The following is a 14,029-nucleotide window of genomic DNA, read 5'->3' on the forward strand; positions in this document are numbered from 1 at the left end:
GGGGGGGGGGGGGAGAGAAGAGAAAGGAAGGGAAGGGGAAGGGAGGGGAGAGGAAAAGGATCCTGGAGCCAACATAAGTTTATTGAGTAGGTGGGGTGATATGGTCAGACCTGTGCTTTAGGAAAATCACTTTGATGGCTAAATGCAGGGTATAGGTTGGCCCACTGGCAGCTATTCCAATAATCTAGGCATGAGAGGATGAGGCTTGCCCTAGAGTGATGGCTATATCAGCAAAGGTGTAGAGGTAAGAAGTAGTGAGGACAGGGATGGTGATGTTCTTGGAAGGAATAAGAAATTTAGGAATAGGGGAAGGCTTGGGGAGAAAGATACTAAGTTCAGTTTGGGACATACTGAGTTTAAGATATCTACCAGACAGACTGGCTATGTAGATTTAGGAATCATCTGCATAGAGAAAATCATGGAATTCATAGGAACAGATGAGATCACCAACTGAAATAGTGGAGAAGAAAAGGCCCAGGACAGAGCCTTGGGAAAAAAACCAAGGCTAGTGGGTGTGGCCAGGTTTAAAAACCAGTGAAGGATACTGAGGAGTGGTCAGAAAAGTAGGAGAACCAGGAGAAGGAAGCATCACAAAAACCTAGAGGAGAGACTATCAAGGAGAAGAGGATGCCCAACAATATCAAAGGCTGCAGACAGGTAAGAAGGATGAGGATTGAGTGAAAAATATTAGATTGGCAATTAAGTGCTTACTGATAACTGTTGGAGAATGTAGTTTCAGTTGAATGATGAGACTGGAAATCAAACTATAAAGAAAAGAGAGGAATGGAAGTGAAGGCACCAATTTCAGACCAGCCTTCTCAGGCAGTATGGTCACAGCAAGGAGGAGAAATATGGAATTATAGTTATAGGGAATGGAAGAATTAAGTGAGGGGTTTTTGAGGCTAGTGGAGAGGCAGACACACTGGTGTATTTGTGGACAGTTGGGAAGCAACCAGTGGACAGGAAGGGCCTGGAGGCTTTTCAGGACCCTTCCTGTTGATCTCTTTCCTTCCGGAAATCTGTCTTTTTTCTTATTTGTGCAAGTGTTACATTCCTCCCCAGTCCTAGTAGACTATAAACTACTCCAGGGCAGAGATTGTCTTATGCCCCAAGCCTAGTTCAGTGTTTGTTGGGTGAAATTTATATGTTGAAGAAGTGGAGGGGGTGGACAAAGACACAAGGAACAACAAAATCGAAAGCATGGAGGTGGGTAAAGTGTGAGGTTGTTAGAAATGGCAAGAGGGAAAAGAAGCCAGGGCAGTGCCAAGTTAAGGCGTATGAACTTTCAAGGGTAAGCAATGGATAACCAGATATCTGCAGGATGAATAAGAAGAGGGGACAGTAGAGGGGAGAGGGAGACGTTAGGGCTTTTTTTTTTTTTGGCAGGTTCAGTAATAACAGAAGGGCAGCAATCATGGGAAAAAGTAAACTGTCAGATTTGTTGGAGAGACAATGCAGAAATATCCTAGGGTTTTGCTCAGAATAAGCCACAGAGTCACATTTTCTAAACCGGAGGGCATCTACCCTTTAAGGGCTGGCAAAGTGATGTAGTGTTGTCTTTCTGAAGGACTTAAACCACTCTCATGGACGAAGGCCAAGAAGGCAATGCAAGTGGGTCATCGGACCTTGGACTAAGTTTCCATCTCAGTCAAAGGCAAGTTATCATTCATAAAGTAAGAATGCATTTTGGGGGCAGTCAGGTGGCTCAGTGGATGGAGCGCCTGGAACCCAGAGATGGGAGGTCCTGGGTTCAAATCCGACTTCAGACACTTCCTAATCGTGTGACCCTGGGTAAGGGACCCTTACCCACCAGTACCTACTCCTTGCCCCTCTTCTGCCTTGGAAGCAATACATAGTGTAGATTCCACGATGGAAAGTAAGGGCCTTTAAAAAAAGAAAGCATTTCTAGGACCAACTGATTTTCCCCTCTCCCTTTTGCCAAATTTAACCAGCTGGATTACAGCACTTCCCTTGACAAACGAATGAAGCACGAATAGATAACATTGGAGGTGGGGGAGGGATTTTAATTCTAGCTACATGGCCTCCAAGGGACTGGAATTTATTGTGTTGCCACGCCACGCAGTGCCAAGCGGATGGAAACCGAACCCAGGAACACTCAAGTCTACCATTAATCCTTCTCTCAAGTCCCCGGGGAGGACAGAGGGGTTACATTGCGCACGCGCAGCCCAAAAGGGGCGGGAAGAGAGGGTCTGTTTCCGCATGCGCAATGGGAACTGCGCGGCCTGAAAAAAATATTTTTCTTTAGGCGTTCGCCTCAGGGACCAGCTTCCTCTCTTCAACCCAGGCCTCTTCCATTTCTCCCGCGTTTCCATCTCGACGGCTTGAGCTCCCAGGAATGCTCGTCTCTTTCTCACCCACCGTTCCTCCCCTCTAAAGGTCCCGAACACACCTCTGTTAGCCAGGTCACTCACCTCAGCAACTGGCCTTTTCCGCCGCTCCACCGCTCGTTGCTCCGGCCCCTCCCCAGGGGGCCTAATGGATGGCCGTGACGTGAGCGACGTTGGGTAGCGCTCGCACCCGCTCCCGTACCAGTGCCGTGCTCGCGCCCGAGCTTAGCGCGGGACTGGAGCGCGCACGCTCCGCTTGGTGGAACGTCCTCTTTTGAGGTGCTGCGGGCTTTTGGGCCGCGCTGGGCTGTTGTAGGTGTTCTTCACTCACTAATTTTCCTCTGTTCTTGCCTTTGGCCACCGTGGTCTGACGCCGGCAGGGACAGAGTTGTCACTTGAGGAGAGGAGGGGAAGGGGAAGCCTGCCCAGGCCCGAGAGCCTCCCTTCCCCCTCCCTGAATCGGTGACATCGGGGCGATGGTTCCGGGCTGCTCCGACCCGCCGGGCCTCCGAGGGATAGGGAGCTTGTCTGGTCGGGGAACTCGGTGTGTGGGGCCTCTCTGGCCTGGGGAAGAGCCTGGGAGGCCTTTCAAATGAAAGGAGGTGACAGAGAGGCAGGATAAATAACGGGCCGGGTGGGCAGGTAGTCTGGCAACTCGGGATGGCCACAAAGTGAAAGCAAACACCCCCCATTCTAGCAACTTCCTTAACCCTCATCCTTTTAAGAGGAGACTGTAAGCTCCTTGAAGGCAGGTGTTTTTGCATCCCCATTGCTCAGCCTAAAATGGTGCCCTGCTCCCAGTACCTCTGTAATAATACTTGTTCCATTCCTTTGGATTCCTCCCTGTACTGATTAGACTTAGTAGTATAAAAATGTGAATTATTAACCCAGAGCAGATTTTGTCTTTCATAGATTCAGTGTTTGACCTGTTTTTACTAGACTTTTTCAAATAGTTTGATCATACTGGGGGATGGTCAAGCATAGAGGGTTGAGTCTAGTGAAAACTTTTGCTAAATTCCTCATTTGCTAAGTAGAGAACTGAAGCTACTCCAGGGCTGCTCTTCAGATATTGTGAATTTAGCTCAGTAGATGTGGTACAAAATGGTACTGGAAGCTCTTTACCTGAGTGTTACAGAGAAACATGCAAGGAAAGTCATTAATTAAACTGTGGTATCCTGGCAGAGCTTTTTGCCAACCCCAAGATACATATTGGCCATCCTTTTATTTTACATGGAGAAGATGGTAGTAGTACAAAATATTTAATAATTCTTGGAGACCTTAGCTAGGCTGATGTTTAGAGAGGATGAATTTTTTTCTGTATAAAGTGTTTAATAAATATAAATGATATTATTCTCTTTAGATTAATAATGTAGATAGACTAGCTCTTTTTTGTTTTTCAAAAGATATCTTCTTTGGGTATTAATTGAGGATACAGATAAGCTTTTTTCCACTCTATAGCAGAGTGGAAAAACAAGGTATTTTAGGAAAGTTAGGAAATAAGAGTACACCTTTCAGATGTTAGCTATCTAATGGGGGGAAGGTGTTTTGGGAATGGATGTTATTAAAATCCTTAGCTTTCTTTTATCACGAACAAGAAAGAGTGTGTGTTTTGTTCTTTATTTCCTTTATCTTATGCAGTGATTTATTTTCCAGAATTTTGCTAGAAATATCATGGAAGTCCTCCGTCCACAGCTTATAAGAATTGAAGGACGCATTTATAGGAAGAATTTTATACAAGAACAGACCTATCAGCATGAAGATGAAGATGACGATTTCTATGGAGGTAATAATACTACATACCTTGTAGTCAGGTTTGTTGTGGAATTGTGAATTACTCTGTGACCCCATTTAGGATTTTCTTGGGAAGGCTACTGGAGTGATTTGTCATTTCCTTCTCCAGCTCATTTTACAGATGAGGAATCTGAGGGAAACAGGATTAAATGATTTTCCCAGGGCCACACAATTAGTAAGGCTCTGAGGCCAGATTTGAACTCAGGAAGATGAGTCTTCTTTACTCACCACCTGGCATTCTCTCCACTGTGCTCCCTAGCTGCCTCAGAAGTCAGGTTAGAGATGGACTATTATTCCTCATTTTTTAGGTTGGAAGTAAGACTATTCTCTCACGACATAGTGGTGATTCTTTATTTTAGATGTTTTTCAGCAGCTAGGTTTGAGGATAGGTCTTCACTATGTAGCCTAATTCTTTAGACTCCTTAAGTGGATTGTTGTTTAGCTTCACATCTATCTGTGATCTTATTGGTTAGATGTACTTTATATTGTTAGTGGCTGACTATGTTGTTTACAAATAAAGACAGATTTCACCTTTGATAATTTAGCAAAAGGTAGTTTCTGTAGGCTACCATTGATATCCTGGAGTGAAATGGGGTTTCCTGAATTGTTTAGTACTTACTAAGCACCTTCAGTGTATAGAGAGCTCTTCTAGGCTGTGGGAGAGATTCAAAGATTAGGTAAGACTGCTTGGCTGAGGATAGGTAGGTAGATAGGTAGATATTGTCAGACAAACAGTTTTTAAAGTGTCCACTGTGTACTGGGTACTCTGTAAGTGCTGGGGATACAAATACAAAAAAAGAAAAGAAAAACAATCCCTGTTCTCAAGCAGTTTACCGTCTAATGGAGGAAGACAGTACTTAAAAGGGAGCTAAGAATCTGGAGGGTGAGGGAAAGGTACCTGATGAGGTAGGAGCATGGTGGAGAAGTCAGAGATGTCCCAGAGCAGTGTAGCCAAGTGAGGAATAATTTATGTATATGTGTATGCATATGTATACAAATAAGTATAGTAGATAATCCTAGATATTATTTAGAATTGGAACACTTTTAAGGATGACTGCTATTGTAGGAGTTAGAGCCAGGTGAGACATTAAGATTATCTATTATAGCTCCCTCATTTTATAATAATGAGGGTAATACATCAAATTAAAATATTCTGTGAAGAGAGAATGAAAGGCCATTACTAACTTGGGGGTGACATTGTTTAAAACTTTAAAATATGGGTAAGAATTCAGATTGGGTAGAACATTCTAAGAATAAGAACCAACATGAGGAAAATCACAGAGAGAGGAAAATGTGGGTCATCTATTTGGGAGATGCCCTGAGATCCACTTTGCCTGCAACCAAGAACATGTGGTAGGAGAATAAAATATATGAGTACCCTGAAGGGCTAGGGTGGTACTAAATTTAAAGGGTCTTAAATACCAGGCACAGGAATCTGAACTTTACTCAGTAGAAAATGGGGAGTCAGTGAGGAAAGAAGGGGTAGTTTTATGGTTAAGTCGATAAACTACTGGACTTGGAGAAAATGTGGTTCAAATCCTACCTCAGACACAAATACTATGTGAGTTAATGTAGGCAGATAGCTACTCTTAGTTTCAGTTCCTTACTTCTAAAATGGGGATTATTATTAGTTGTGGCACTTGTTCTGTAGGATGATTGTAGGAAAATGTATATAAAGTTCTTTGCAAACTTTAAAAAACTGCTATATAAATGTTAACTTTTATTTTTATAATGGAGAAAGTATCCTGGGCCTATGTCTCTTCTGCTGCTATTTATTAGAGCAGGAAGTCTTTCTGTTTTGGGCATGTCATGTACCTCTTTGGCAGACTAGTGAAGCCTGTGGACTCCTTCTTTGAGCAATGATTTTAAATAGTTGAAGGGAATGCTAAATTTCAATTAGAAATTAGTGAAAATAAAAGTGTATTTTTTTTTTTCCTGTTCATCTTCACAAACCCTTGAAATTATCTCTGGACCTCTTCAGGGGATCTGTGGACCCCAGGTTAAGAAACTCTGAATTTGAAGATCTGGGTTTGAATCCTGATTATGATACTTAATATCTATATGATTTTGAGCAATATTTTCTCTAGGCCTCTGTTTTTTAATTTGTAAAATGAGGGTGCTCTATTAGTGTGCCTGTGTTGTTTCTGTGGTTCCCTGCTGCTATGAGGATAACCCACAGCCTCTTCTCTGTAGTCTGACTGACTCCAGCTTACTTTCCCTGGTTCCTTTCTTGCACAGTCATTTTCACTTCTCAGCGTCCATCTCTAGTCTCCATGTCTTTGCACAGACTCTTTCTTATGCCTAGGTTGCATTGCCTCCTTACCTCATAGGACTCCTGGCTTCTTCAAGGTTCTAGCTCAAGTGCTGTCTTCCAATTCTAAATATGGGATATACTTTTCTGTTTTCCCCCAGTTGTTAATGCTTTTTGTCCCCCACCTTTCTCAGCTTACTTTGTCTTATTTGCATAGTTCTCCCTGAAGAATATTGGCCTAGTGGAAGGGCTTGCAGACTAAGGGGAAACCTGAACAATATTGTTGTGCTTTAAACCTAATTTTGAACCTACCTAAATAAAATCATAATCATAGCTGGTACATATATAATGATTTAAAATTTACAACAGACTTTATCTTATTTGACCTTAATACTTCTGAGGTAGAAACTATGAATGAATGTTGACTTCTTGAGAGCAAGAACTTTTTCATTTTTGTCTTTGTATCCCTTGTGTCTAGCAAATACTGGGTGCCTAATATTTGTTTACTGAATGAAAAAAATGTTTAATAAATGAATGAATGACTTCTAAAATCCTACCCAGCTCTAAATTCTATAATCCTCTCATCCTTCAAGGACATATTTTTGGAAGCCTTATCTTCTGTCTTAGAATGAATACTGTGTAATGGTTCCAAAGCAAAGAACAGTAAGGGCTAGGCATTTGGGATTAAGTGCTTTGCCCAGAGTTACATAACTAAGAAAGATCTGAGGCTAGATTTGAACCCAGTTCCTCTCAACTCCAGGTCTGATTCTTTACTACCTAGCTACCTAGCTGCCCTTCTCTGAGGGCATTTTGAAATATCAAGTTTTTGAAGTTGAGATATGTTGCAGGCATGGTTTTAGAGAGGCACTGGGAGATATTGAAAAGAATTTTGAACTTGAACTCAAAAGAACCCACAGTTTGAATTCTACCTCTGACAGTAACAATATGACTTTACACAAATGACTTAACCTCTGTTTCTTCTTCTGTGAAATGAGAATAATTTCCATAGCACACTTTCTCCTGTCTGTGGGCTTCTGGCTGACTTTTTGTGCAATTCATAGATAGAAAAAGTCACTTATTGTACTTTCTCACTCGATTTCTTGTGAATAATGTATTGTTAGATTCTGGTTTCTAGTCCATTCTGCTGTCCACTTCTGTTTTATGAGTGAGTTCATCCCATTCATATTCAGTTATGATTACTGACTGCATTTTCCTCCATCCTATTTTCTTTTGTTTATCCTTTTCCCTCTCCCTTTATATCCTGTTTCTCTTCTAAAATCTATTTTGTTTTTGACTGCTGCCTTCTTTTATCTGCCTTCTTTTTTTATCATCTCCATTGCTTTCCTTAATCCCTTCTCCTCCTACTTCTCTACTAGGAAAGATAGATTTCTATTACCAATTGAGTTGGTGTTTAGTCATGTCTGACTCATTTGTTCATGGGATTTTCTTGGCAAAATGCTGGAATGGTTTGCCATTTCGTTCTCTAATGTGTCCCCATTTTACAGATGAGGAACTGAGGCAAGTAGGGATTAAATGATTTAACCAGGGTTGGTCACATAACTAGTAAGTATATGAGTCCATATTTGAACTCAACTTCCTGACTCCAGGCCCTGGCAGTTGAGAATATGTGTACTCTCAAGTATGTTTTGAACCAGTTTAGATGTGAATGAGGTTCAAGCATCCCCCCACCAATTTTCCCCTTCACTATAAAAGTTCTTCCTTGCATACTTCATTTATGTGAGATAATTTTCCCCATTCTTTTTCTTTCTCCCTTCTCTCTGGACATCTTATTCTTGTCTGTCCATTTTTTTAACATTACGTTGATATAATTGACTCATTCCCACACCCCTTTCCTATGTAGAATCTTTTTATCTGTCATAATGAGAACTTTATTTTCCTAAGACACAGGTATCATCTTCCTATATGATCTATAGGAGCTAGTTCTCTGATCTCTTAGATGCTTATGGACCTTATTGAGGTGGCCTGTAGTGTTCTGGAGAATAATACACATAGCACAGCTTTTTTTTCATGAGAAAGAGTCTCAGTAGGGCTCATATTGTCGGTAGGGCTGTCATCAATAAGGCTAATCCTACTTACTGATATACAGGGAATTCTTCATTATTGTAGCTAACACTTGGTGAGCATTTTGTCTTTGTGTTTCCCATTTCACAATGGTCAGATCACTGAACAAGCTTATCTCTTATTGCTTTACTCAGAATCTTGCATGATCTCAGCATATGCATGGCAGATAGCTTGTTGGAGGAGAGCTTTTAAGATAATTTTTTGCTTTATCAAGTCAAATTATTTTTTTTTAAACCCTTAACTTCTGTGTATTGACGTATAGGTGGAAGAGTGGTAAGGGTAGGCAATGGGGGTCAAGTGACTTGCCCAGGGTCACACAGCTGGGAAGTGTCTGAGGCCGGATTTGAACCTAGGACTTCCTGTCTCTAGGCCTGGCTCTCAATCCACTGAGCTACCCAGCTGCCCCCAAGTCAAATTATTTTTTGCTATCAATAAATAGCAAAACCAGCAGGATGTTTCATTCTCTCTCAGTTATGTAACTCTAAATATGTGGTCTCCTGTGGAAAATCATCTGTAAGTTTGACAGTTCTCTTTTTGTGTTTTTATTAGTATTACCCTGATACATGAATAGCCCATTTCCATAAACATTTTATGGAGATAAGAAAGTGAGCTTATGGTCAGTAGTTGCTGATGTTTTTCATTTGCCTTTTTACTATTTGTGTATTTGATATTTATCAGGTACTGTGCTAAGTGCTGAGGAAACAAAAAGACAAAAAGAAAACATTTCAGACCTCATTGTGCTTACCTTTTTTTTTTTTTAATAACATTTTTAAACCCTTAACTTCTGTGTATTGGCTCTTAGGTAGAAGAATGGTAAGGGTGGGCAATGGGGGTCAAGTGACTTGCCCAGGGTCACACAGCTGGGAAGTATCTGAGGCCGGATTTGAACCTAGGACCTCCTGTTTCTAGGCCTGGCTCTCAATCCACTGAGCTACCCAGCTGCCCCTTGTACTTACCTTCTACTGGGAGAAACACCATTCACACATATTAGTATCTACAAAATAAATACTAAGTAATTTTGGTGGGGAGAAGAGTACTGACAACTGGGGAATATGAGGAAGGTCTCCTGTAGGAGTAATATTATCTGTTTTATTTTGTAGTCTTTTGAAATTTTCCCTCCACTTTGTGAAATTTTGAAGAATAATTCCTTTTTTCTTTTTTTTTAAAACCCTTACCTTCTCTCTTAGAGTAGATACTAAGAATTGGTTCCAAGGCAGAAAAGTTGTAAGGCTAGGCAACTGGGATTAAGTGGTTTGCCCAGGTCACACAGCTAGGAAGTGACTGAGGCTAGATTTTAACCCAAGGCCTCCAATCTCCAGGCCTGGCTCTCTGTCCACTGAGTCACCTAGCTGTACCTAAGTGAAGTGCTTTTAAAATTATATTGCTTTCTGAACAGATTTCTCCTGTCGGGTCTAGCCATCCTTCCATATTTCATTTTTTTAAGTGCCACTTCTATTTGGGGACTAAGTATTAGAGTCTGAATATAGTGGTTACATGTTTAGTGATTTTTTTGGGAGGACCTTTTTTGGTATACCCAGTGCTTAGCCTAATGCCTGGCACATGCTTGAAAATGTTTATTGACTTGATTTGATGTGTTGCATTTCATTTTTATATATTACATCCTTTCAATTTTTCTTTGTAGATGCTCTTGGGATAATTTTGCCTTTTTGGGCTTTAATGCTATACTTTCTCCTGACTAGTCTTCCACTCCATTGCTTTACCATGCTTTGTGAAATGATTCTGTTATTGTTATAGATTCTGACCTGGAGGGGACTCTAGAGATCATCTTCCTTATTTGATATTTAAGATATTCAGAGAGGTTAAGTGATTTGCCTCAGGGCTCAGGTAGGGAGTAGCAGAGCTAGGATTCCAGCACATATTCTATAACCTCAAATCTAATGTTTTTTTCTGCTACACTATCTCATCTATAACCCTCCTCCTCCATATGTTTTGCACATGAGTTTATATTTTAAACTAGCTTGCATTCCACTTATAAAGGAAATTGAATTTACTGCCTAAGTTGGTTTCAAAACTATTAACTTGCTCAATATGGAGATTGTTATTGTTGTTCAGTTGTTTCAGTTATATCAACTCTTCATGACTCAGTTTGGGATTTTCTTAGCAAAGATACCAGAGAAGCTTGCCATTTTTTCCTGCCTTCACTTAACTTCTTATTGTCCCATTAAGTTTCCTCACTAAGTTCCCCACTCTTTGATGTGAACTCCCAAAGATTTCACAGGTCTAGATATACAATTAATACAAAGCATTTTCCATATTGGGGAAGCCAGGTGATTACAGTGGATAAACCATTGAGCTTGGAGTCAGGAAGATGAATTTAAATCTGGCATCAGACAATCACTAGCAATGTGACCATAGGCAAGTCACTAAACCTGGTATACCTCAGTTTCCTCATCTGTGAAATGAGCAGTTGTATGTCAGAGACAGGACTTGAACTCAGTTCTTCTTTACTCAAGAGTTCTTTACTCTCTTTCATGCTAACTTAAAAAACAACAATTAAATTTCTCTAATAAATTATGATAATTAGATTGAATTTCTTTATTTTTTTATTTCCAGCTTTCCATTTCCATTTTTCTGTCTCAACAGCTTATTTACATAGGACTATCATAACTAAATGCAGCCTTCTTCCAATCTGGTATTGATTTTTCACCTTCTACTCTATTTAATGATCTGACTGCACATAGGCATCTGGTTTTGAAATGACACTTGGATTACTAACTTTTTTTCTTTCAAGATATAGTTTGTAGTTAGAGATATATAAATATGGTTTGAAGGTCAGTCCATTGGCTTAATAGAATGGGACATATATATACCTGGGCCTGGCAATGGAGATGGAAGGAATTGGGCCTTGAATTTATAGTAAGACGATAGCTGCCTAGATGACATTTGGGAAATTGCACATTGATTTTAACAGACCCAAGCTGCTTCCCAGCACAGAAGTCCATCTTTTTAGTACATACATTCTGGTTCATGTTGTATGGTTATAAATCTTACAATACCACCATCTCCAAGGAATCAAAATTATGAGTGACCCAAAGTTCATTAGAAAGACTTATGGTAGTTGAAAGTAAGCAGAAGCATATTTTCAGTGATGACATGCATTAAAATTGCCATGTGGGCTATCATTCAGGAAACAGATGATCAGAAAAAGAAGCGAGCTGCTCATAAGAGGCAACATGGTTAGGTGGATAGAGTATTGAACTTGGATTGTGGAAACCTAGACCCAAATCCTGCTTTAAATTCCTACTTTCTGTGAGAAACCATGGGCAAGTCACTTAACATGTCATAACTTCAAGTCTCAATAGATATAAAATGCGTATATTCAGAACTGAAGGAGACTCTAGAGTTTGACTAGTACAACTTCTTCATCTGACAGTTTGGCAGTATGTCAAATTACGTAACTCATAGAGTTGTGAGGAAAGCACTTTGCAAATCTTAAAAATTGTTATATTACAATGATGTTTGGTGGTATTGATGAGGCATTAACAGATGGGAAATTTGAACACTGACACTGATAAAATATAAATAAACAGATGGAAGAAGGCCTCCAGTGTACTAAATAGATTCTCCACAGAGGATCTATGGAAGAACATGGACATGAGCCATACAGGATGAAAAGGCATGGATGGGTTTTGATCTGTGATGGAGGGATAAGTTCTCAGGTCCATAGAAGCATAAAGATACAATCATTTTCATTCATAGTTCTATGTCCAAACCTTTTAGTTCTATTCTTTTGGTTTTTTAAATCTTTACCTTCCATATTAGAATTAATACTGTGTATTAGTTCCAAGGCAGGAGAGTGGTAAAAGCTAGGCAATGGGGGTTAAGTGACTTGCCCAGGGTCACACAGCTAGGAAGTGTATGAGGTCACATTTGAACCCAGGACCTCCTATCTCTGAGCCTGGCTCTCAAACCACTAATCCACTTAGCTGTTTCTTTTAGTTCTATTTTTTTTTAAAACACTTGCCTTCCATCTTGGAATTAATACTGTGTGTTGGTTGCAAGGCAGAACAGTGGTAAGGTCTAGGCAATGGGGGTTAAGTGACTTGCCCAGGGTCACACAGCTAGAAAGTGTCTGAGGCCAAATTTGAACCCAGGACCTCCCATCTCTGGGTCTGGCTCTCAATCCACTGAGCCACCCAGCTGCCCCCTTTTAGTTCTATTCTTAAAGAAAGTATTCATGATAACTTGATGCTTCTGAGTCTTTTATAATCCTTTGCCCTCTTTTGTTTCTTCAGCCTGAATCACTGTCTTTCCTTGTAATAATCTTCACAAGAATTAAATTATATCTTCACTTGGTTTGGAATAACTCATCAATTTCTTTTTAGAATTTTTCTATGTCTTCCAGTTGGTGAATAAGATAGTGGAGGATAGAAAGGCTTGATATTCTATGATCCATGGGGTCACAAAGATTTGGACATGACTGAATGAAAAACAACAAAAGTTGAATTGTTTACAGCTAGCTTAAAAACTTTGTTATTTCCTCCTTTCTGTCTCAGTTTCTTCATCTGTAAAATGAGGTGAGCAAGGAAATAGCAAACCTTTCCAATATTTTTGCCAATAAAATTTCAAATGGTCATAAAAGAGTTGGACAAGACTAAAATCACTGAACAGCAACAACAAATGTACTAAGAAAGACATGTTCTTTAGTAATCTCATTTAGGAGGTGCCATAATTTTTAAAACGCTGGTTTCTCCATCATTTTATTCAGTTCTGTATTTTTGTTTACCTTTCTGTTAGACTTATTCAAAACTGAGAGAGAGAGAGAGAGAGAGAGAGACACATTAAAATCTCCTGTTGCTATTGTTACTGTTGGGGGCAGCTGGGTAGCTCAGTGGATTGAGATCCAGGCCTAGAGACGGGAGGTCCTAGGTTCAAAATCTGACCTCAGACACTTCCCAGCTGTGTGACCCTGGGCAAGTCACTTGACCCCCATTGCCTACCCTTACCACTCTTCTGCCTTGGAGCCAATACACAGTATTGACTCCAAGATGGAAGGTAAGAGTTTAAAAAAAAATATATTGTTAACTGTTTGTGTCTTCTTGTAGTTTATTTAATGTTGCTTCTATGAATTTAAAGGGTTACATTTGGAGAATATAATTTTAATATTAATATTTTTTTGTCTATGGTTTCCTTTATGTTTTAAATGTTTGCTTTTACTTTGTTTAATAGCATGATTGCAATTCATGCTTTTTAATAATTCACTTGCTATATAGTAAATTTTTCTTCCAGCCCTTCATTATTCTCTTTATATCCTAGTTTTCAGACATATTATAGGGTTTTTATTTTTTCTTCAATGTTACTCTTTTATTTTTTTTTACTCTTTCAAATGTTTTTTAAACATTTATTAATATTCATTTTTAACCTGTTTACATACTTTATGCCCCTACTTTCCCCTTCACCCCCTGCTCTCCCCCCACCCATGGCTGACACACATTTCCACTGGTTGTAACATGTGTCCTTGTTCAGGGCCTATTTCCAAATTGTTGTTAGTTGCATTGGTGTGGTAGTTTCTAGTCTACATCCTCAATCATGTCCG

At 39.9% G+C, this 14,029-nt stretch overlaps 2 protein-coding genes across 3 annotated transcripts in view; one reads left to right on the plus strand and one right to left on the minus strand.

Annotated features, from left to right (window-relative positions):
- The window catches only part of ANAPC16 (anaphase promoting complex subunit 16), a 25,568-nt gene extending 23,006 nt beyond the window's left edge, over window positions 1-2,562 (minus strand). The window contains exon 1 of one of the 2 annotated variants that reach the window (XM_044659093.1): window positions 2,433-2,562. The gene's annotated coding sequence lies outside the window, so the exon portion shown is untranslated. The remainder of the gene's footprint in view (window positions 1-2,432) is intronic. The other variant, XM_044659094.1, reaches the window with a different exon arrangement.
- Window positions 2,521-14,029, plus strand: part of ASCC1 (activating signal cointegrator 1 complex subunit 1) — a 130,404-nt gene continuing 118,895 nt past the window's right edge. Inside the window, exons 1-2 of the mRNA XM_044659092.1 lie at window positions 2,521-2,660; window positions 4,002-4,131. Of these exons, the coding sequence (XP_044515027.1) occupies window positions 4,020-4,131 (112 nt within the window). The 5' untranslated portion in view covers window positions 2,521-2,660; window positions 4,002-4,019. The remainder of the gene's footprint in view (window positions 2,661-4,001; window positions 4,132-14,029) is intronic.

The sequence above is a fragment of the Gracilinanus agilis genome, chromosome 2, assembly GCF_016433145.1.
Source record: "Gracilinanus agilis isolate LMUSP501 chromosome 2, AgileGrace, whole genome shotgun sequence".
NCBI lineage: Eukaryota > Metazoa > Chordata > Mammalia > Didelphimorphia > Didelphidae > Gracilinanus > Gracilinanus agilis.